General features: G+C 45.7%; 1 protein-coding gene across 1 annotated transcript; it reads left to right on the top strand.

The window, feature by feature from the left end:
- The first annotated feature begins 1,737 nt into the window (after positions 1-1,737).
- NPM1 (nucleophosmin 1) lies at positions 1,738-15,116 on the top strand. The gene is made up of 11 exons (XM_054217570.1): positions 1,738-1,894; positions 2,524-2,603; positions 5,592-5,711; positions 6,499-6,592; positions 7,312-7,415; positions 7,947-8,008; positions 8,514-8,568; positions 10,133-10,219; positions 11,094-11,195; positions 13,695-13,769; positions 14,756-15,116. The coding sequence occupies exons 1-11, from the start codon at positions 1,831-1,833 to the stop codon at positions 14,792-14,794; spliced, it is 882 nt and encodes a 293-aa protein (XP_054073545.1). The 5' UTR covers positions 1,738-1,830; the 3' UTR covers positions 14,795-15,116.
- The last annotated feature ends 6,981 nt before the right edge of the window (positions 15,117-22,097 follow it).

Genomic DNA, 22,097 nt, shown 5'->3' on the forward strand with positions numbered 1-22,097 from the left:
TCCTATACCTTGTTCTCACACACAAGTCAATTTTATTATTATTGTATTTTAGTCAGCCCGTGGCGATCCACTCGACAACACCTCGGCAGACGATCTGCTTTAATGTTAACAGGATCGTAGAGGGACGTATCCTGGCGAGCCCATGGCTCAGGTAACCTCCTATTCGGAAAAAAATAATTGTATCTTGCAAACAGGAGACTTTACATTTGAAAAGAAGCTGAATATATACGTATCGTGGAACTGGATTTGCTGTTTTTCAAAGAGGTGAGCTTTGTGGGAGATTGAGAAAGAAGGTGAATGCCACCTTTTGACAGGTAAGATTCTTTTACCACTGCGTCGGTTCTTTTTTGTTACCATTTGTCTCATTTTCAGCAACAGAATTTCTTACTTTATGAATATGAATGCGGATGCTGTGAATACAAACCACGCCTTTCAAATGAATGGCGAGCCATGAGCACTAAGAGGCTGTATACTTTTATTTTTTGAAGAGTGTGTGTTCAGGTAAAAGTAGTTTTGAGATTAGCTAATTTACAGCGCCTGACACATCTGACTTTTACAGATCAGCCTCCAGACACGAGGACAGCCTGGAACAGCGACTCGAAGGTGTGCCCTGCCCAGGGCCAGTGATGGAGTATGTGTGGTAATGTGTAAAGCGAGCGTTTTCGGAGCTTGTGGCTCTCACTACAAAAAAAAAAAACCAAAAAAACAACCTGATTTTTGTGTTATGACACGCAGCTGTCCCCATGTGCCAATTCACATGGAAAAATTCCGCCCCACCACATACCAGCTGAAAAGGGGTTCCTAAAATATCGTTGCTGCCTGGTCCTCAGAGCCCAGTGGCACAGGGAGCAATAACTCGGAACGGCAGCTCATCCTAACAGGTACGGAGACCAGGAGTGCTTTTTTGTTTGTTTTTTTTTTTTTTTTATCAAAGCTGACGGGAGCCGTCTGCTCGTGGCACACGCAATAGAGCAATACGGAGGGTACCTCTCACTGCAACAGGGCCTTGCTCTGCACGGAGGAGCAGGGGCAGACGCAGCTCATCGCCTTGCTCAAGCTCCGTGGCTCGGGTGTGGAAGCCCTAGGCTGTGCTTATGCACCCTGCCTCTCAGCGGAGTTTGTCACTTTGGCCACAGCGTGAAGCCTTTTGGTTCTTTGCTACCGCGGCGAGGCCCTAGAGCCACGCCAGCCGCAGAGGCTCTTGAGGGAGGCTGTCCGTGCAGGCTGGCCACCGCGCGGGGCGGCTTGCCCTTGCCAGCTCCTTCCCCTCAGCCGGCTGGGCCAGCACCTGAGGAGAACAGGCAAGCACCGAGCGCCCATCGTGCGCCTGCCCCGGTCCGCTGCACCCCGGGGCGTCGGGCCCTTCGCGCCGGCGGACAGCCATTTCACGCCGCCTCCCGGCCGCTCCCTTCAGGCTGTAGCGGGCACCTGCCTGGGCGGCGCTCACCGCCCCGTCCCGGCGAGGCCAAGCCGGCCGCACGCCTGAGAGAGCGGCCCGCCGGGGGCGCTGCGTTCCGCCCCGGCCCGCCGATCCCGGTGCCGGTGCGGCCGCCTCCATTTTGCGATCGCCTCAGCGGCCCCACGCGCCCGGCGGGACGGCGCGGGCCGCGCTCGCGACCCCCCTCCCATCCTCCGCGTGAGAGCGCGGGGGCGGGACGGCGCATGCGCGGGGGCGGGGCGCGGGGGCGGGACCGGGTCTCGCGGGTCTCGCGAGAGCGGCCGGGCTATATGAGGGGAGCGGTCGGGCGCGGGGCTTCCTTTAGTGCGCGTCCGCCCACCGTGCCGCATCCCGTCTCGCTGCCCCGCCGCTCTCCCCTGCAGGCCCGGACGATGGAGGACAGCGCCATGGACATGGAGAGCATGGGGCCCCTGCGCCCGCAGACGTTCCTCTTCGGTAACGGACCGCCGCTCCCTTGCCGGCTCCTCTGGGCAGGCCGCGGGGCCCAGCGGGAGGCGGCGGGGCCGGCGTGGGGGGCCGCGGCCTGGTGCCGCGCCTCGGCGGGGCGGGGAGGGCCTCGGGGGGGTGTGCGTGTGTGTGGGGGGGCGCGCGGAGGCCGCGGTCGTTACCGCCGCGCGCGGCCCCCACGTGGCGCGCTGCTGGCACGTGGCGGCGGCGCGGCCCGCTTTTGTTCCCCGCGCCCGCCCGCCCGTTTCTATGGGAGGCGGGCGGGCGCGGAGCGGGCGTGTGGGCGCGGAGCACATGGCAGCGCGGACGGGAGGCGGAGCACGTGGAGGGGGGCAGCGGGCCGGGGCAGGCTGGGGGGCCGGTGCGGGATGAGATGGCATCCCCCATCCCCGCGCAGCGCGGAGGAGCCTGGAGGCGGATGGTGTTGCAGGGGATGGGCTTGAGAGGCGCAGGCGAGGAGCTGCGCGTAGGCCGCGGGCTCGGCCGGGGCTTTCCCCGCCCCACGTGTTTCTCCGGCGTGCCCGCGGTGCCGTGGTTTCTTTTGCGCAAATTTGTAAATTGCCGATACCGGCGTCTAAATTACAGAGCGCGTTTATAATTTAACGGTCTTTTCGCAGGCTGCGAGCTTAAAGCAGATAAGGAGTACCAGTTCAAAGTAGATGATGAAGAAAATGAGCATCAGTTGTCTCTGAGAACGGCAAGTATTGTTTCGTTTTTATTTCTTAAGTAGTGCTGTGCGATACTGTGAGAAGTGTTTTTTAACATGTACTCTTATCTCTGTAACCTTGGGTTTTTTTCTTTGATGGTAAGTGCTTTTATGTGAATCTATTAAATAATAAGCTCTTACTGGCAGTGGGGCATACCACGTCTGTGCATGTATTTGCTGTATTGGAAAAAAAACCCAACAGTTTAAAATAACTACTGATGCAGCAAGCAATTTACAGCAAGCAGTACAAATCTGGAAAAGCTTAAAAATGAATTCACAGTAGGTTAATAGAGGTACACTGAATGGAATTTAAGGCCAGAATATACACGCTGACATCTCTAATGCAATAGTTCAGATGCTACAGGGGCCCAGGGGGAGGACAGGTTTATAAGAATCATGTATGGGAACTTCATTAGAAATTTTGGTTTGAAAAGCTTTTCTGTATACTCCCCAAACGTAATTCCAGTGCTGATAAGTAATTCTAAATGGGGGAGCGGTTATGTTTTGTTTTACTGTTCTTAGTGTTGCCCTTTCCAAGGACGTAGCTGAGAAATGCTCTTTTTCGTTCAGATAATTCATCTAACAGCCTGTTTGCCGAGCAGGATATTCTTAGATGTGTCCTTGGATCTTTATGCTGCCACAGCAAGCAAGGCACAACATTTCAAGGCTTTTGCTCTGGGCTGAAGATGTTACTTTTGGTTAGCAAAAAGATAATATGCCACAACTTCACAGGCAAGGAATTAAAGAGTTGTAGCATCTCTCTGTTTTATGGTTTATTACTGTGTTTATTTAAATACAAAGATACCTTGATGACACCTGGAAACACAAGAGTCTTATAATCGTGGATTACTTCGTACAGCAGAATTGCTTCCTGCGGGAGGCTTGCATAGTAACGCTCTCCAAACTTGTTCACAGTGGTACTTGCAACACTTTAAAGTAGGCATTATGGTTTTGTGAATCATATGTCTTCAGTCCTTGCATATGATGAAAATTACAGCCTGGACTTGACAATGACTAATTTGATCTTAATTAGACTTTCTTTTGAGGGAAGAATGTAACAGTAAAGTGCGTATAGGACAAACTCATGCGGATAGTTCTTACAGCTGAATGTTTGTCATGCAGAATGAAGTTAGTCACTGAGTGATACTTGAGTTATACGGCTTTATCCAAAGATCCCATTTTTGGAAAATTACCTATAGCATTTCTTTTGATGCCGTGCACTCTTCAGGGGGAGTAAAGTAGACTGGATGCATACAAATTTTTGGGGTTGTGGGGAAAAAAGTCTAATCTGATAACCTGCCTTTTTAAAGACAAAAAAATGATGCGCAGGTGGAATGGAGGTTGAAATACTAATGTCAATCTGGAAATGTCTAAGAGGCTTGGAAGATCTTAGACGTAGCTACAAACAGAAAATGCCTTGGCAAGCAGAGGAAGGAGCTGATGGAAGATAAAGTGTGAAGGTAGCAAATACCTGGTGACTGATCTGCGCACCTGATAAAAGGCTAGATGTATAAAGATTGACTGACATCTGTCAGCTAAGATGCAGATGTGGCGATGGACTGGGGTATGAGGCACAGAAAGAAGTGGGGAGGCAAAAGGAAAAAAGGGAAAAGGGGAGGATTGGTGCACGTAGAGGTAGAAAGTGGCATGAGGGTTTCTGTAGATGTCTTACAAATGATAGCTGAGAACATACAGAGGGATGATCACTGCTTCATTACCTATTTATTGCCAGTGTGCATTCCTTCAGTGCAGAAATTAAAGCACGTGAATGGATACTTTCCAGACACTCAGTAAATAAATGCAGTGCTGCAGGATTGCTTCAGCTGGTGGAAGTGACAGCAGTGACTGGGGGTGGAGGGCATGCTCTTAAATTCTTGCCCTGGTGGGTAGTCCCACCAGCTGAATGATTCAGTGTTGTTGCTAACCCATTTGAGAGGTGAGATCAGAGCAGCAATTTCACCTCTAAACTTAAGAGTAACAAAACTTGCCGGGAGGAGTGAATCCTATATCCTGTTCCTCAGTCTTCAGGCTGATGCATCTTGTGTGGATCATTATAGCCTGCCTAAAACCTGGCTCTTGGAAAGTGGAAATTTGAGTTATATGCCTCTGCCTGAAGTGTTTACACCCACATGTTCCACAGAGGGTGAAAAGCTTTCTCTTCATGGGCATTGGGAAAGGAAACAGGAGTCTTGTTCACTTGTCTTGAGAATAATTGTAGTACTCAAGCAGATTCTTGGGTTTTCACATCTCTTGCATGGTAATCCTGACTCAGATGCCAGAGGTTCAGAGAACTGGAATTTCAGGCCTGTCCCATGTCTGTCACTCGTTTGCTTCCCTGCAGCGATGATTTTTGAATCTTCAGAAAGTGCCAGACTTGTACTCAGTGTAAGGAATCCAGGCATTTCAAGGAATCCAGCATTTGAAAATTGAGTTTTGAAATGCTCTAGGGCAGCAACTCTCAATTAATTGGTGAATTAATGCAGAAGGCGTATACATAAATTGACAGTACCGAACTGAGCAGTTGTTAAGACTTCTCATTGAATATCAAGTAAGCAAAAAGTTTGTAGTGTGGTAAAGCGAAACAATCGGCAGATGAAACATGGCAGGAAGGAGAAGGATAAAGGCTGTGATTCTGTAGTAGTGATGGCAGTTGTTTCCCTTCCTTAGGCATGCCCTTGTACTTCTTCCGTTGGGCCAGCTTCACTGCTGACCGGACTTGTCACTGGCCCGTTTAAATGCAATAATCCAGTAGCAAAAGGTCTGCTTTTCACTCTCATCAAAACACACGCCATGAGTTGCACCTTGGAAGTGCCAGTGTTATAGGGAAACCAGGATACTGGCTTGGGGAGGAGTGCAACTTGAATCGTTAGCAGTCAGAAATGCAAACTTCAGTTTTAAGCGCTACGAAACAGCGAATGGAGTTTAAAAGACCTCTGAATATTTTTGGAAGGTGCTTAGAATGTGCACTGCTCTTCACAGGTTACTTTAGGGGCTGGAGCCAAAGACGAATTACACGTTGTAGAAGCAGAAGCATTGGACTATGAAGGCAACCCTATTAAAGTAGTACTGGCATCTCTGAAAATGTCAGTGCAGCCTACGGTAAGTACAGGAACTTGGAAAACTACTATAAATTGGTCACAGGTGGGAAAGACAAGTTGGAAAGGGTTTTGGTTGACTGAATTCTAGTGCAGCTGCATAATGGTGGTGGGTGGGTTCAGACAAGTGCCAGTTTTGGCATTTGTAAGCAAATACAAGCTAAATATGAATGTATTTTTTTTGCCTAGTGGATTTATTCTCGTCATCTGGAGATGATAGGCTTGTTCAAATTATGCTTTTTTTTTTTTAAAGAAGTGGTAGTAATTATGCATGTCATCTCTACATATACAAATGGGCGTTCGCAAGCAGATGCAATCTATAGCACGTGTTGCTTGCTTTGAGCCTGGGATGAGGAAAATCTAGTTTTTCTGCAGGTCCCAAGCTCTTAAGAGATTTTAAAGGTGACTGCTACCCTTTCTTGATTAAAGGGCACCCTAGTTGTCATTCCTGCCATCCGGAATGTAATTTGAATCGGTGTTGTACAAGTGGAATTGCACAGTGCTGGGGGCAGGTGTGATGGATAATGTTCAGATTTGTGGATTGGTCTGGCTTTGAAAATTGTGTTTTAATTACGATAAGCAATGAGAGTGTAGTAAACCCTGTAGTGGCTTTTTGACCGTGATTTGACTCTTAAACAGTTCTGGAATATTCTATCGGATGGAAATGTGGAGTAACTGTGTTAGCTTTGGAGTCTACAGATGTTAGTGCTCTTGGTTTCGTTTGAATGGATTGTCTGCTAAGCACACTTTGCCTTTAAAATTTGAATAAATAACAATCCTGTTTTCCTTAGGTTTCATTAGGTGGCTTCGAGATCACACCGCCGGTGGTCTTGAGGTTGAAATGTGGTTCAGGGCCTGTTTACGTCAGCGGTCAACATCTCGTAGGTATGTGTTACTCTGGTTACTAACCTGTGATCTTGCTACCTGTCAGCACCAACAGAACTGGAGTGATGTATCCAGTATCTCAAGCAGTATTTCCTCTAATGCTGACCCTCTGAATCTTGAATTCGCTATCCTTGGAGGTGTGAGGTGACCGTAGGTCAAAAGAGTTCAGAGAAGTGCTTGCGTACCTTTTCTTGCCTCTTGGTTTGTATGGGTAAGGGGAGTTTGTCATCCTTGCAATTTGAGTTCTCACTTCTCTCTTTAAAGATGGGTGTTAGGTTCCTGGTGTTAGTGTCTCACCGTGTATCAGTTGACAGTGAGAAGACTGCCCAGGAAACAGTTTTGAGTTTGCACCAAAATCTAAGCCACAACTAGTCTTCTCCTTTGTGGAATTGTCTTTTGAGACTGATCTTTCTCCCTGGAGGTTCTCTTAAGTGTGTCTCCTTGATGTTATTCTTGACTTTCTATGGCTTCTTTTCTGTGAGCGGTGTTACAGGCAGCGTATGGGTGATTATTCACTCATTTTGGGTTTCAGTGTCATACAGTCAACTCAAAAAGTTTCTGATCTCAGTGGTTAGATTGCTAGTAGGAAGCTTCTTCCTATCATTTCAGCTCCTCAGTAAGACTTTACCTATTTAGTTGTGGGTTTCTTACTAGCAGTCTTGTTTTAAGTATTGTTAAACGAGACGGATTTTTTTTACACGTTGCCATCATTTTATCAGCATTAGAGGAAGAACCAGAATCAGACGATGAGGAAGACGATGCAAAAATTGTGAACACTTCAACAAAGAGACCAGCGAGTGGAGGAGGAGCTAAAACACCACAGGTATATAAAACACCAGCAGGCAGCTTGCCTGCTGAATTTTCTTTGGTGTTAACGCCGCCTCTAGGAGTAAGCAGTTAGGTGGCTTGTGGTGATTTACTTGATATGTAGTTGCTTGACATCTGTGGGGAAGGATTGTTTTGTACTTGGGTCTTGACAAGTACTATATTACGGAAGTGTAGTTAAGTACAGATGGCTTCCAAAGCTTTGCTGGAGGGGCGAATATAAAGGCTGCTTTCAGGTGGAAGTTTTGTCCACTGCAGTAACTGGGTGCATGCAGATTCTAGTATTAATCATCGGCGTACTGCGAGAGTTTAAATGCTGTTAAAACTGTAGTGTGGAAGGAAAGGTTCGTATGCTCAGAGCGGAGCGTAAATTTGTCAATAGCTTCTGACTTGTCAGCTGTAACTTGTTGATTTTAGCTAAATTAAAGAAAGATAGTCTTGTCATTATGCCACAATTTGTTTTGGACAAAGTTGGTGTTTATTAAGACAAAATGGTATTGGCGCTTAACATACTTGATCTTTTTTTAAGAAAAAAGCAAAATTATCAGAAGATGACGAGGATGATGATGAAGATGAGGATGATGATGATGAGTATGTACTCTTGTTTTGATAATGTGTTTTGAAATACAGGGTAAACTTCCAGAATATGAATTGTGTGACATAACTGGATGTTAAGTAAACGAGCTACTTTATCTTGGCTACAAAAAGGCAGAATTACCTCATTTATCTCTGTGCTAATCTATCAATCTAAATTAGTGTTATTCAGATATGTCATACTGGGTTATAAGACTTGGTTTTGTGTTATTCATTAACTTAGAATAAAAGTAGAATTTCTTTCTTAGTAGTGGAAGTCTTAAGATACGCGCGTTGAGTATTAAAGCAGAAGGCAGCGCCTTTAATCGCTTTAACTTTAGTAAGTAGAGTATTTGACCTAACACCCTGCCATGTGTTAAAACAAGGTATAAGGTAGACTTGGGAAGGTGACTTGCTTCCTTCATGAATAAAACATTTTATTGCGGGGAGAAGACTAATTCCTAGTGTGGTTAAAGCTACAGGTATGAATCTTGAGTTACATTGGCTACCTTTCTAATTGTAGGGATGAGGATGACTTAGAGGATGATGAGGAAGAAATGAAAACACCAATGAAGAAAGTAAGTGGTATATACACACACACGTTGTGACGCTCTTCATCCATGAAGGATTAAACAGCCTGTTTAATGAACTTGAAAGGAAGTGAGTGATGACACCAGCTGGACTTAATGTATGCAGCTGAGTTTATTCAAATGGGGAGCAAGTGCTAGCACCTCTTAACTTACAAATAGGTATTAATTAACTGTCCTAATTTTGAGTCATCTTTGGGGATTCATATGAAGACCCCTAAAACAGAAGCAGAGGGAAGCTGTGTTTGCATCAGTGAGGTAGCTGCTTAGGTGTCAACCTTGGATTTATCGTAATGCAGAAGCTAATTGAAGCGTCGTCTTTGTGCAGTATTCTGTTCTATAATAGACTAGATAGCAATACAAGGGATGGCAGTAGTTGGGCCGATAGTCGCTTAAATCAATGAGTTAAAGCGCAGCTGTTTGGAATGTGTGAACAGGATCCTTTTGTTTTAGCTTAGTCTGTATAAAGAAATGATGATGAGACAGTAAGAGTGCTGAGGTGTGGATGTGCATCCAGTCCACGTTGCAGAGGGGTGGCTGTGTTCTCAACAGCGTGCATATGCGCGTGTGCAGTTGTAAGACTGGTGTGATTTGGTGTAGGGTAGAGCAAGCAAAATCCCGCTCAAAGATGCGAGTTGTCGGTCCTGTGCGCTGTAAAAAAGGCCACTTTAGCAACCTAACTTGGAGTAAAAGGAGGGTCTAAATGTGTGAGCCCGCTGGAAAAGGTTCACTTCAGGCAGCCCAGTGCTTGAATGTGAAGTCACATCAGCCCTTGAGTGCCGTCTGGTGGTAAAATAAGCTAAGACAACTTGGCAACTGCAGAGGTAGAAGGTAGTAATCTTTTTGAACACGAGTAGTTTGGCTTGAATTTAAATCTGCATAGTTGCTGTTTAGAAACAAACACTTAATGTTTTACTTCACTATATGCTGCTCTGTCCTAATGAATTTCTATAGGTGATAGTGCACAATAGTTTAAGGCCTGGTGAAGAAATCTGAACTGCAGATTTCCTGCTGTCTAATTAAATCTAGCGTGATTGAACGAAATGGTCCCGTGATCTATACGTAGATATATAAAAATCCAATTCTTAAATGTACATGTGGCATTGCCCACACTCATCCCAGATAATATTTCTGTATGAAATGCCAAACAAGAGGTTGTGTTACAAAAAACAAGTAGCACCAAGTCAGATCTTGGAATTGCAGTGCCATCTAGAATTAGTCTTATGCAATATCTGCCCCCAGAAGTCTGTACGGTAATACATATGGAAAGAGGTAATATGTAAGGAGAAGATAGTGGCGGTTCCACGTAGTTGTAAGGCATCATAACAAAACTTGGTTATGTTTTGTGCTGCACCAACATTTGTGAGTTCCTGTAGTGTAATTCTTTTTTCTTAAATAATGGACGCTGTTCATGTTGCATGGGCAGTGAGATTGCTTTTTTTTTTTGCAGGTTAAATAGAATGTATTTGTCAGTAAGTCTTGAGTATTATGTTAATAAGCTTAACATTTACTAGCCGTTTTTCATTGCAAATGAACTTAAATGTTTTCTTTTCAGCCTGTTCCTGTTTCAGGAAAAAATATGCAGAAAGCAAAGCAAAATGGAAAAGACTCTAAGCCGTCCACACCAGCATCTAAATCAAAAGTGAGTAAAACAAATGCTTATTCTAGGGTGGAAAGTAGTTTCCTTGCCTAACAGTAACTTTCAATAGCGTACTAACCATTAAGTTAGGTTTTTGAATCTTTATATGAAGCATGCTGGTGATACTGTTCGTTGCTTTGTGCTCTTCTGTGAAATGCTTTAGAGATCAATACGTAACTACAACAGCCGAGAGTCAAAATCAGACATGCTGTTCCTTGGGAGTATTGATGATCCCATGGTTTAAAATACAAGTCTATTTCTTTGCGTAGCTTCTTATACAAGAGGACAAGCGCCAGCTGTGTTGCGGCTGCTGCTATTAAGGAAGTCTCACTTAACTGATCCATTTGAGAACAGACAGTTTTCTTGTTCATTTGTGTTCTAGTTGTCAGGCTTCCTTATGCAGCTTTTCCTTGCTGCATGCGTTGAACACGCATGCCGGGAAGGCTGATACACAAATAAGTGCGGTCTGGACGGCAGGATAGCATCTGAAAAGCAGTACGGAGGTGTGCCTTTTAAAGCATGACCTAATCCGGCTGCGGTTGTGGAGTAAACTCTAGAACACTGAATGTTGGGGTTATTTTCACTTCCATTTCTGTTGGGAGAAGGAGCTGTGCCCGGAAGCAGAAGATATTAGGTACGCTAACTATAGTAACTCCAAACTTAAATGTTCTTCTCCTTCTCTATGAGGAATGTGTTAGAAGCACAAATTTAACTTCTGTGACTTTTTGGAAACTGTCTGAAGTATCTATGTGACAGCTGGTTCCTTTATTCTGTATAAATTCTACAGTAGGTTTTAACAAGTTTTTAGAAAACTTGATACTGTATACTAAGCAGCTTTATGTATGTGCAAGTTTTTAATGAAACGAATACTTTTCAGACTCCAGATTCCAAGAAGGATAAATCCCTAACTCCCAAAACACCAAAAGTCCCTCTGTCGGTAGAGGAGATTAAAGCAAAAATGCAAGCGTCCATAGATAAGGTGAGTTTTTGGCATTTAAGAAATGGTTACGTGTCAATGATTGCTGTGCTATTACCAGAGCATGTTGATATTGAAGCTCAGAGAAATGGAAACTCATTTGGGCCAAAAAGAAGCCTCTGTACTCACGCGAAGCAAAACCACCTACTTTGTTTTTGTGTTCCTCCGGTAGTGGTTAGTAGTAATTTGGGATTTCTTAGTGAACTGTCTCAGTTAAAATTAAACAAACAAACAAACAAACAAAAAAACCAACAAAAAAACCCCAAACAAAAACCAAAGCAATAAACCTTAAGTGACATTTATCCTAAAGTTGTTTTAACTAGTGTACCCATTTTATTTTAGACAATTAGAGTGAAGCAGAGTTCTTCACGTGCTTGGAATTGCTTGGTATTAGAGCAGAATCCAGCTTTGGTACCCAGATGGCTTGTAAGGCTTTGTAACTTCCAGAAGGGGGAGATAGCTGCCTGTGATACGCATTAACGCATCAGCGAAGACCTGGAGGCGTTTGCTTTCTGAAATGGAGATCTGGGGTTAATTGAGTCTCCCTGCAATGGATGTTTCATCTTTCGAAGGTCACAGAGCAGTCACTTGGCTTTTGGTTGCTATCAGCTTTGACTAACAATCCATGGTTATGCATATGAGTATTATTCTTTGCTGGTATTTAAATATAAAAAAGAAAACGGTGTTTCAGTTCTAGGCTGGATGGGTAAAAATGTAGCTGATAATAGCAATTCTTTACCCTTTAGCCGGGTTTGGAAACCTGTGTGCTAGCCGGGGTGCTTCAGTGCACACCTGTGCTGCGGAATAGGTGGTGGTGACGACCTGACATCGAGGTGATGCCGGTTCTGGTTTTACTTCACTGTCTCTCCGGAGTGTGCTTGTACATCATTTGTGACTGAACCAGATTCTTTATTTGAGAGTTATTTTTGGCTAAAGCCTACACTGACGTAGATGTTATGAAGAATTCTAGGGTTTTTTTAGTTTGATCTGAGATGGTAAACTTTCCCTCTTATGCTGGCCATCAAGTCATCTAAAGAATTAGAATTATCTTCTACTTAGATTCTTGATGTTTCGAGGCAGTTTTGTCCCAGGAATGCAAAGTAAGAAAAAGTGTTTCGATACAGAGTGGATGCAGAGTGAGCAATGACAGGTTGTGATCAGGATCAAAATGCGTATCCCTAAATGGTGAACTTGACAGCGACGGATGGTATCGTTCTACTAGGTCAGATTAACCTCTTGGATCCGGTGGGTGCTCGGTGGTTTTTTGCATGACTCAGAGGAGCCACAATCAGTGGTGTTGCTGCAGTGTCAGCAGAAGTGGCCGAGCCGCTCGCGGACAGATGTCCCTATGGAGGGAAGCATGCAGACCAGGTTAACTGGCAAGCAGCCTTAGCATATACTTTCTGTTGCTGAAGAGTTTTTACTGCAAAATGCTGTCTGAGCACAATTGTGTGGAAGCAATAGCAGGCACCTTAATTCAGTGTTTGCCAAGGTGGTGCTAGACCATACCCGAGTAAGGCAAAAGGTTTGTGAGTTGCCATATACAATAGTACTTCTAGCTGACAGCCAGCAAGTTACTGCGGTGTCGGAAAGTGGAACCGCTGTATTGTGTAGTAAGTAGGTGTCAGCGAGCCAATAGAAAAGCATCTCTGCCTCACAGAATCGAGGGGTAAGACATTGTCCAAATCCCAGCTTTTTGGTTGCAGTTCTGCAGTTTCAGATATTCCTAATGTAGCTTTGTTTCCTTTGAACATGAAATTGCTGTCTTCTGCGATGTGCCCAGTAGCAGCTAAGTGTACCGTCATAATTGGCAAGGTAGATTTCAGCTGATGTACCTGAAAAACGAGAAGAATATTACTCACGAGGCATGTGAAAGTAAATCAATGTCTCTTTAAAATAGCGTGCTGTATTATTTTGCCTGGAGATAGAAGACATGAAGATAAACCTAGATCCATGAATTGCTGAATCTGCTTTGTACGTTTGAGTACGTATCAAATACAATTCCAGAGATACAAGCAAACATCTCTAGAACAGCTCGTTAAATTCCTAGATCTGGTGTACTAGAATGAGTTTTAAAGGGTAGGTGGGAGATCAGGTTGGTTTTTTCGCTTTAAAAAGATGAAGTCAAAAAACCTACCTACAAAGGTAACGTCTCAAGCTGCACGCTGTAGTAAGAATCCGTAAACGTGGAATTAGTTTCAGTTTATCTGAATAGCCTGCGCATGTTGCGTACACACAAGGTTATCTTACGTGGTAGCGCTTGCGGTTATCTTTTTGAGCATGAGCAGATATGCTTGTACAGCCATTTCGGTGTGGAGGCACTTCTGGAAGAAATACCTGGGTACTGTAGAGAAGCAAATTTTTAAAAATGGTTTAAAAGCAGATTGGTTTGGGATGTGTCAAGGTAAGTTCAGTAAATCTCCATGTGTGTTGCAAAGGGTTTAAGTTTAATAAGTAATTTATTGGAGTCATTAAATGACCTGCTTGCTTTTTTCAAAATAGGGTTCTTCCCTTCCTAAGCTGGAACCCAAATTTGCCAACTATGTTAAGAATTGCTTCAGGACGGAGGACCAGAAGGTAACTGAATTTATTGGAACTTGATAAGGTCCAAAAACTTTTATAACCTGACTTAGGGATTCTTTTCCACTTCTTAATCTTTACAAGCTTTGGACTGTTTCAAAGGGTTACAAACCACGAACAATACTTCAAATTAAATAAATGGGAACGGTTTTAAGGGTTTAGTTGGCTAAGATGGGAAAGCTAATATTTTATTACATTTTTCCAGCTTTTATATGGTTGGTAAATTATCTCTTGCTTACTAAACCCACAGAATTTTCCTTTTGGCACCATATTGGCTAAGGAAATGAGCTGTGGTTTTCCTTGCTGCTGAATTTGGCCACCTAGGCCAGTCTGCTGTTCAGCCTTTTGTTGGGGAGGGTGTCTGGGAGGGGGAACTGTTTTGGAATTGAGATTATGGCTTTCATGCTACATTTTCTCCCAAAGTCAACTGAACTCTTACAAGAGGGCAAGCCAAAAGGTGGTATCAGGAAGCGAGTTTCTGAGTTAGTTATTACTCGACGTATACTAGGCTAAAATGCGTCTTAGATTTCCCTATCAAAATTCCTCTAAGTTAGAACTTTCTTCCAGTGACAGAATTCCTTACGCTTTCCTGCTTCCTTCAGCGGTTCAGAGTAAACTTGTCTGATAGACAAATTGATAGGTTCTTGAAAGAATGTTTAAAAGCAGTTAGCCTCAGCTACTGGAGTTGGTCTGACATTAGCCAGGGTAGGCAGAGTTCAGCCAATATTTGCCTAGCTGGTCCACACCCATCCTCCCGCTTACCTTCACTGAATTCTTACTCTTGTGACTTACAGCGAATAAGTCTTCTAGCAGAAAGGACCTAAATGTCTTGCTTTCGACTTGATTTTCTCGGAAAGAAATGCATTTATTTTTTTTTTTGGTTGTAATTTAATGTCAATATTTTGTGGAGTAAGTGGAGATAGTAAACTGAAAATAATTAGAAAAATGGATCGCAATTTCTAACTTTTTGTGTACACTTCCAGGTCATTCAAGCTCTCTGGCAGTGGAGACAGACTCTGTAAGAAAAGAAAACAGTTTAAGCAGTTCATTAAAATCTGCAGTCTTACTTCTGTAACCATTATTTGGCTGTCCTTTTTACAAATGCTGAAAGAGCTTTCCCTACCATGTCTGATAAATGTCATCCAGATTACTTTGCCAAGAATGTGTTGTCCAAAATGCCTGTTTAGTTTTTAAAGACAGGACTCCACCCTCAGCTTCATTTTAAGTATGTATGGAATGTTTTGATAAGGCATGGTGGTGGTGGTGGTGGTCAGACAAGTGGAAATGGTGGGGAGACTAAATGTACGTGGAAAAAAAAATAAAATTTAGTATTTTAATAAAGTACTATCGTTTCTTTTTTTTTCATGGGGTTGGGGGTAGTCTGCATACTGAACCCGGAAGATAACGGGGCTTTAAAGTTCTCATAGGAACGACTGCTGAGTATTTTAGCTGCTCCTCTCTACCGGGTACACATCAGATAGTCTCATTTATGTTGTCAGCTTTAGTCCAGTTCCATGAGCGTTACAGCTACGGGGCAGATGAGTGGTGAGAAGACTTAAGTGGTAAGCGGGGCTTTAGTCTTGTCTGGAAGTGACCACTAATGATATAATTGCCTAAAACAGCCTTTCCTGCATCTCGATTTCTGACCTGCTTCACTGCTCTTTGGTTTATGGTTTCTCTCTTAACAACTGAGTTTGTAGGGCTTGTGACTCCGCTTGTAAAATGTAATACTTTTGATTTGGGAATTGCTGGCTGTGCTGTTGCTTCTGAGGGGCTGCAGTCTCTGAGGTTGTCTCGCGTAATGACTCCCGTGAGGGTTTTGTGGAGAAGAGAATTCGCTTGAACGCCTGAAGGGTGTGCCTGGAGAGTTTACAGAGGGAGATCGATGCCAGCGGATACATTCCTGGGAATGATGAGGAGCTAATCTCCAGCAAATCCCAAAAGCTCAGACAAGCAGGTAGTCCTTAGCACAGTTCCCTGGGTCTTTTCTGGTTGTCGGGTATTGATGATACTAAGGGGCTGAGTTAAAATAACTTTTTTGGACCACTGTTAGTTGTCATACAAAGTAGAAATGGCCAGGTGTAAGGGGCTCTTTCAGGTGGAGGGGAAGGAAAAGGTGGATATCACGCCTGGCACTGAACTCTTCCGCAAAGCTCTTGTCTCAATGCTGTTATCGCTTCAAATGCTTGAATGCTGTATCTCTGTGTAGTCACTGCAGTAATCGTATGAAGACAGAAAGGATGCTTAAAACATTTAAGCAGTTGTATGGTAACTATTAAACTGATTTAATCCTTGCTATGTGTGAGAGTTAATGCGACTGGTTTCTGTTTTTCACAGCCGAAAAATCTCCCTTTGAGAACAGAAGGGCATTAAAGCAGCCTTTTACCAGGTTGAGGTTTTTTTCCCACTTGGGCAGCTGAGGTCCTACAGCAGTTACCTTCGCAAGACGTGGTAAAAAACTTTGCGTTGTGCTAATTGGGCACGGGGTCTCTTAGTTTTTACTGGAGGTTCCTTTTTTCCAAGTTGTTCTAGAAGCAGAATGCATAATTTGGTTTCTAAGACTGTCACAGGAAATATTTTTCAAGGTTTGCTAGTATAAAAACCTTCGTTTCTATAGTGGAGATTCTGGGCACGGTGGAAATCAATACAAGTCTCCAGAAGCAAATATTTCGTTTTGGAAAAACAAAGCTAAGCAAAGTGCATGGTAGAGAAGCAAAACACAATGCAAGCCTAGTGTCAAAAATTCATTTAAGCTTGAGCGTAATTGCAGCATGTGAAATGGCAGGGTGTAAGGGTTTGAAATGCCTGTTTCGGTGGGGTTATGTCAATAGATGATGTCATGTGCACAAGTGAGAGCAAATTTCCCTGGTGAAATAGAGCTAATGGCACAGACAGGCTTATTTAAGCAAAATTGCCCTCAATTTTGGCTGAAACAAGTGAAAATTGTACAGTAATTTCAGTAAGAAGCTATCCAGCCAATAAAATATTCGGAGTATTAAACGTTTAAGAAAGGCCAGGGTGTTGTCTGCCGATAGGTCACGGAGGGAAGCGGGTCTGCGGGGCGCAGCCGCGCCGGGCAGAAGGGTGGCAGGGGGAAGACGGAGCCTACGTGGGCAGTTCTGAAGGAAAACGTATTCCTGTGCGTAGGTATAACGTAAGTCAAACGCGTCAGGCTGCCGTTAAGCGTGGCGAGGCGTCTGCATCGTGGCATAAAAATGATAACTTGGTTAGCTTCCTCTCTGTTTTCTGCTGGTTTGCAGCTCTGGCTGTGAGCAGGGGTCAGTGTGGCTGTCCCCTGCCCCGCTCCCGGCTGCGTGGCGCTCTGCCCCATCCCTCCCAGCACCAGAGCTCGCCCGCTCCTGCTCCGGACACTCCGCTCCTGTTGGGACTGGCCAGCCGATGGTTCCATGAGGCTGCTGGGCTGTGCAGCCGTGGCCTCTGGGACGTTCACATGCAGCTGCCAGTTCTTCACCGCGAGTTCTTTGAGCGCAGCCTCAAAGGTTGAATTAAAAAAAAAAAAATCTTAGTTTAAGCTCAGGTGTGAAAATACCTGTTGAAGAGAAGATCCCAAATACCAGATGTGGGCTATTGAGGTACTGTTCTTGACTTTGTGCAGAGATTAAACGTGTTTTCGACCATGATAATAATGACACGATTGCACCAAAGTCTGATGTTTGATAGCTGTGTTGAGGGTTGTGTGATCCTGGTCCTTGAGGATGGCTTATTGAAGAACACGGAGGTACGTAACCAAGTGCATCGATGCAAATACAGGCTTCACCATGGGGGAAAAAACCCTCCTTCCCTTTACAGAATGATAAAACACTTCTCCGGGTGGCTGTCCTCTCCTTTCTTCAGGAATTTCTGCCCCTCCTCCCTTTCGTGTTGCAGGATCCTTCTCTTCCTTGCTTTTCTCATGCTTCATTTCTTCCCAAAAGTGTTTCCTTCTTTACAATGAGCAGGTACGGGGTGGTGTTCCCCAGCAGAGGCCATGGGGAAGGCAGGGTGTGCAGCAACACTATTCTCTGCGTGGTGTTTCCTGCGGATCTAGCTGCTCCACGTGGATCTGTTTTGCCTCCCAAGTCTCCGGTGTTTCTGGACGTCTGGTTTCAGAGGAAATGATAATATAAGGATACTGTCCTGCAGTAAAACAGCCTTTTCCAGCTTCAGGAGGTCTTGGTCTGTGTCTTACTCCTTGGGGTGTTCAAGAAAAGTGCTTGTTGGCCACCTTAGGTGTGTCCCAGGGTTCTGCTTGCTCCTGTCAATCAAACTGTCTTGCCAAAATGGTGTCTCAAGCCCAAGCACGATGGTGGGTACGGGGCTCTGTTCCTTTGCCTGTGCTCGGCAATTGTTCAGCCTTCGGAGAGGAGCGACTGGAGCGTGGCTGGCAGGAGGGTGGGAGGGAGTGTGTGTGGGCTGAGGTAATGGAAAACAGGGCCAGGATGGGTGGTGGTTCTGGGCTTCTTGCCACCCAGACAGTCCCTCAGGGGCTAAGTTCATGCTGGAACACGCTCGCTGTCCTCTCCTCTAGAAATCTTACCCAGATACCCCAAGCTATGTCCTATCTCCTTCCAAAGTGCCATTAATGACAAGCAGCCAAACTCTCCCAACTTTTCCTTCCCTCTTTCCCCGTGGAACAAGCACACAGATCCTTATTCCTCTTGCCGTTTGCCCAAAGGGGTGGTAAAGACTGGATCCTGCTTAGGAAATGTCACAGAAAAAAGCTGCACGTGAATTGGGTGGTTTGGAGCGAGGCGTTAGATGGAGCGCCTTTCTTCCCTGGCCTTGTCGGCAGGTCCTGGCAAGCAGCGGCGAGCGCAGTTGGTTGTGTTGAGTGAGGTTTGGAGGTTTTGTGATCTGGTATTTATTAAGGGTTGCTTTGTCAGGGAGTCCTGGCTCTCGGAATCTGAACGAGGAGAGCTGGGCTCGTGTGATTGTGGGCGCAGGAGAAGGGGTACAGGACTTCGAGGTGTGTCTGAAAGGGCCTGGCTTGTCCTTCCCCTTGGAGACAGCAGAGGGAATCCCCTACTGTCTGCTTGCTGGTTGTTTTTTATTGGCATTTACACTTTTGGGAGCAATTCTGTGTTGTGTTGGATCATCTCTTCAGTGGCTGTCTTCGGTTGGGTTGTCTTTTGCAAGTGGATTTTAAGCCATACCTTATTTGGACCCAATAAACTAAGGAAATATATTCAATGTTAATTAAGGTGGGATAAGTGTGTGGTGGAGACCGCTGGGCTCTTGTAATTGTATGCGTGCGTGGCCTGTGGTCAGGTGCATGGGGATGACGTTCGCTCTGTTCCTTACTTTCTGAAGAAACTTTCTTCTCCCCTTCCACCGCTCCTACCAGCTGGCCCTGACCGAGCCAGGAGGGCCTTAAAGGGAAAAGGGAAATTTCGTTAGAAGGGTCCTGCGGTCTTACTGAAGGGCCCTTCAATTAATTGCTGGGGCCGTAAGCCTGCCGAGCCCAGTCCAATTCTGTTGGCTTACTTGGTATTTCAGAGGAAATTAGTTCCTCTTGAATGAGGATACACGTTTTCAAAGCTGTTTTCAAATTAAGCCTCAGGTTTTTTTAATTGATTTTTTTTTTTTTTTCCCCCCCCTCCCCATGAGAAATACCTGCAGGGAGAGTTGAAGGCATATGGTAGCTTGTTGAAGTACTTGGCGTTTCACTGCCATAGTCACCTTTATCCGTGCCTGGTTCGTGTAACTTTTCCCCGTTACTCCTTACATTCGTCCCAAAGCTTGTGATTGTGATGCTTGCCCAAGAATGCCCTTGATGAGAGGCTTCTGGTGACACAGATCGCGCTGTGTTGAGGCAGTATATGTTATCGCAGTGTTGCTTTGAGTGTTGCTTCCCGTAATAACCTGCTGCTTTAGCCGTTACCTCTATGTAAAGGAACGTGTGTGGGCACTGAGAATGGCGGACAACTACAGCTAATAGGTAGAGCTTTCAGTTTAGTAGTAAGGCTGCCTCTGGCCTTTAGGACATTCTTCCCTGCCCCTTAACTCTTTCCCATAGTTATAAGCATTTTCCTCAAATTCTTCACATGGAAATAGGTTTTAACGACATGACCCCCCGCATACCTGAGGGCAGTAGCATGGCATGGGATCACCATAGTGAAGGGGGCCCAGCCCTTGCGACCTCCAGAGACCACAGAAGGACAGGGAGATTTGGGGGATCCTTGACTTCTTTTTTTAGGGTCTCAAACCGGGAGAGATGCTTCTGCTTGTTCCCTCTGGCTTTATAGTTCTAGATAGTCCCTTCCACCTCATTCCCAGTTCTACATCTTGCCATAACCTTCTCCTTGTGAACTTGGTTCGTCACCGCTCCTTAGGCTTCTGCTCTCTTATACTTCTAATCCTTATCGGTTCCACTTCTGGTCTGTTCTACCTCCTGCTGTTGGGAACAGCCCTGTCTTTCCCTTGTCAGTCTTGCACTCTCTAGAGGAAGTTTGAACCCCTTTGCAGATGCGGTGCTCCTGCATGAATCCCGTTATCTCTTCTGTGTTGCCTGGTAAAGCGTCCCTGAGAGCATGTCAGAGGCTGGTGCCCTCATTTCAGTCATGGTGAAGAATGCTGATGGTAGAAGCCCAGCCCTTCTGGGCTCCAAGTGGACGGAGCATTCCCTTGTAGGGCTGCGAGATGCTCGTGCGTGCCCCAGGAAAATGGGACCTCCAGAGATATCCCTTTGCTGCCCTGTGACATTGGTTTTCCAGAAAAAGGCCATGTTTGGGTATATTTTTTTTGTGTAAACGGCAAAGAAGATGACCCACCCATCTGTCAGGCTTTTTGAGTTCTTGCTCTGAAGTGTGGTGTGACCTACAGCTCCTTTTCAGAAGGATCAGTAGAAACATACTTTTTTCAGCGTTGTTTTCTGGAAGAGCTCTCCTGTGTCTGCCTTGAGGCCCACTTTGAGTTGCTCCGAGTTGCTTGTTGAGTTGTGCCGTCACTGAGGGCAATGATGGGGGGCATTGAGAGGTCCGGGACGTCACCAGTTGTGCAGTGCCTGCAGCTACGTGTGCATCAGCCCTGAAGTGCGCCAGGGGTGGCACATGCCAGCTGCGGGGACGTGTGTGGTGGTGCAGCCTCCGGGTGAGGTCCTGCCTGTGAGATGGCACCCGGAGGGGTGCAGGGGCAGTGGGCAGGAGCCCACAGTGGTGGTGTGGGAAGGGATCGGTCATCCCCGGGAGAAGGAGGCTTCCGCAGACGGGGGTTGAGATGGTGACTTGCTGGAGACAGCCTAATTCAGGAGACTTCAGTCAAAGAGGTTTATGTTTAAGAGCTGTCGAGCTGAAAAGCTCCAAGTTAAGGAAATATTAAGTTTTGAAGCTTAACAGCTTGTGATTTATTTTTTTTTCTTTTTAGGGAAAAATGAAACCATGGAGGAATATAAATCCAACAAGCCGAGCCTTAGGATTTAATGCAGCGCAAAGGCTGGAAAGTGGAATTTCCCACCGGTTTGTGTAGGGCTGTCTGCAGGGGTTTGTCTGTTCTTGCCTCCCTTCAGAAGCGTTCGAGCAGCTGCGGCATGCTCTCAGAGAAGAGCTGCGACGCTCCTGGGTGGTGGGACAAAGGAGAGCCCATGGGCATCCTTCCTGCGGAGGACAGGCAGGACGCCAGAGCAGGGGTGGCCAGGCTGGGGGACGTGGGGTGGGGACATGCAGCGGCTGAGGGACCCTGGCCACCAGAGTTGGTGTATCAGGTGGTGATACACAGCGTATCAAACTAGTCCACTTGTCTCTCCTTTAGCTAGAGAGGTCCATCGCTTTCTGTGACGTCGTTTTCCTCGTTCCTCTGCTGATAAAGCACTGAGATTTATTTAACGAGCCTGCGGGAGCTTTCTGAGGAATCTGAGGTTTCAGTTCCCAAATCCCATTGAAACTCAGGAGGTGTTTCAGTGGAGAAAAACCTTTGCAAACCCTGAAACCCTGGCTGCTGAATAAGAGGCTTTGTTAGCGCTTTTTTTTTCTTACGAAGTAACGGTGCACGTCAGAGCAAGGCTTGTAGCATGCTGCTTCTCCCTTTGGTGGGCCTGAGACATATCTGTGGTCTAGAGCTGGAGGAGACGCTGCTCTTCCCTTTGTTCCCAAGAAGTCCGGAAGAACTATCGGATGCAGAAGCTCTTGGGAATTACCCCTGCTTTCTCTGGAGCTGGGATGGCCTGTCTGCAGTGCTGGGCTGGCTGGTGGTGGCTTTTGGCCTTTCCTGGCCACCTCTGCCCTGCCCGGCTCCCTCCCCTTCCAGTCCACAGGAGGCCATCCCAGTTTGTTGTCCCTCTTATGCTACAGAATGAAAGCTGCTGCGCTTGGTATCCTATTATTTGTATTT

This window comes from Rissa tridactyla, chromosome 11, assembly GCF_028500815.1.
Source record: "Rissa tridactyla isolate bRisTri1 chromosome 11, bRisTri1.patW.cur.20221130, whole genome shotgun sequence".
Lineage (NCBI taxonomy): Eukaryota > Metazoa > Chordata > Aves > Charadriiformes > Laridae > Rissa > Rissa tridactyla.

Bases quoted from the DNA above. Each gene is read 5' to 3' on its own strand.
- NPM1 (XM_054217570.1), top strand. From the start codon at position 1,831: ATGGAGGACAGCGCCATGGACATGGAGAGCATGGGGCCCCTGCGCCCG. The intron at 8,009-8,513 runs GTATGTACTCTT...TTCTAATTGTAG, and splicing joins GATGAGGATGATGATGATGA to GGATGAGGATGACTTAGAGG. The intron at 8,569-10,132 runs GTAAGTGGTATA...TTTTCTTTTCAG, and splicing joins TGAAAACACCAATGAAGAAA to CCTGTTCCTGTTTCAGGAAA.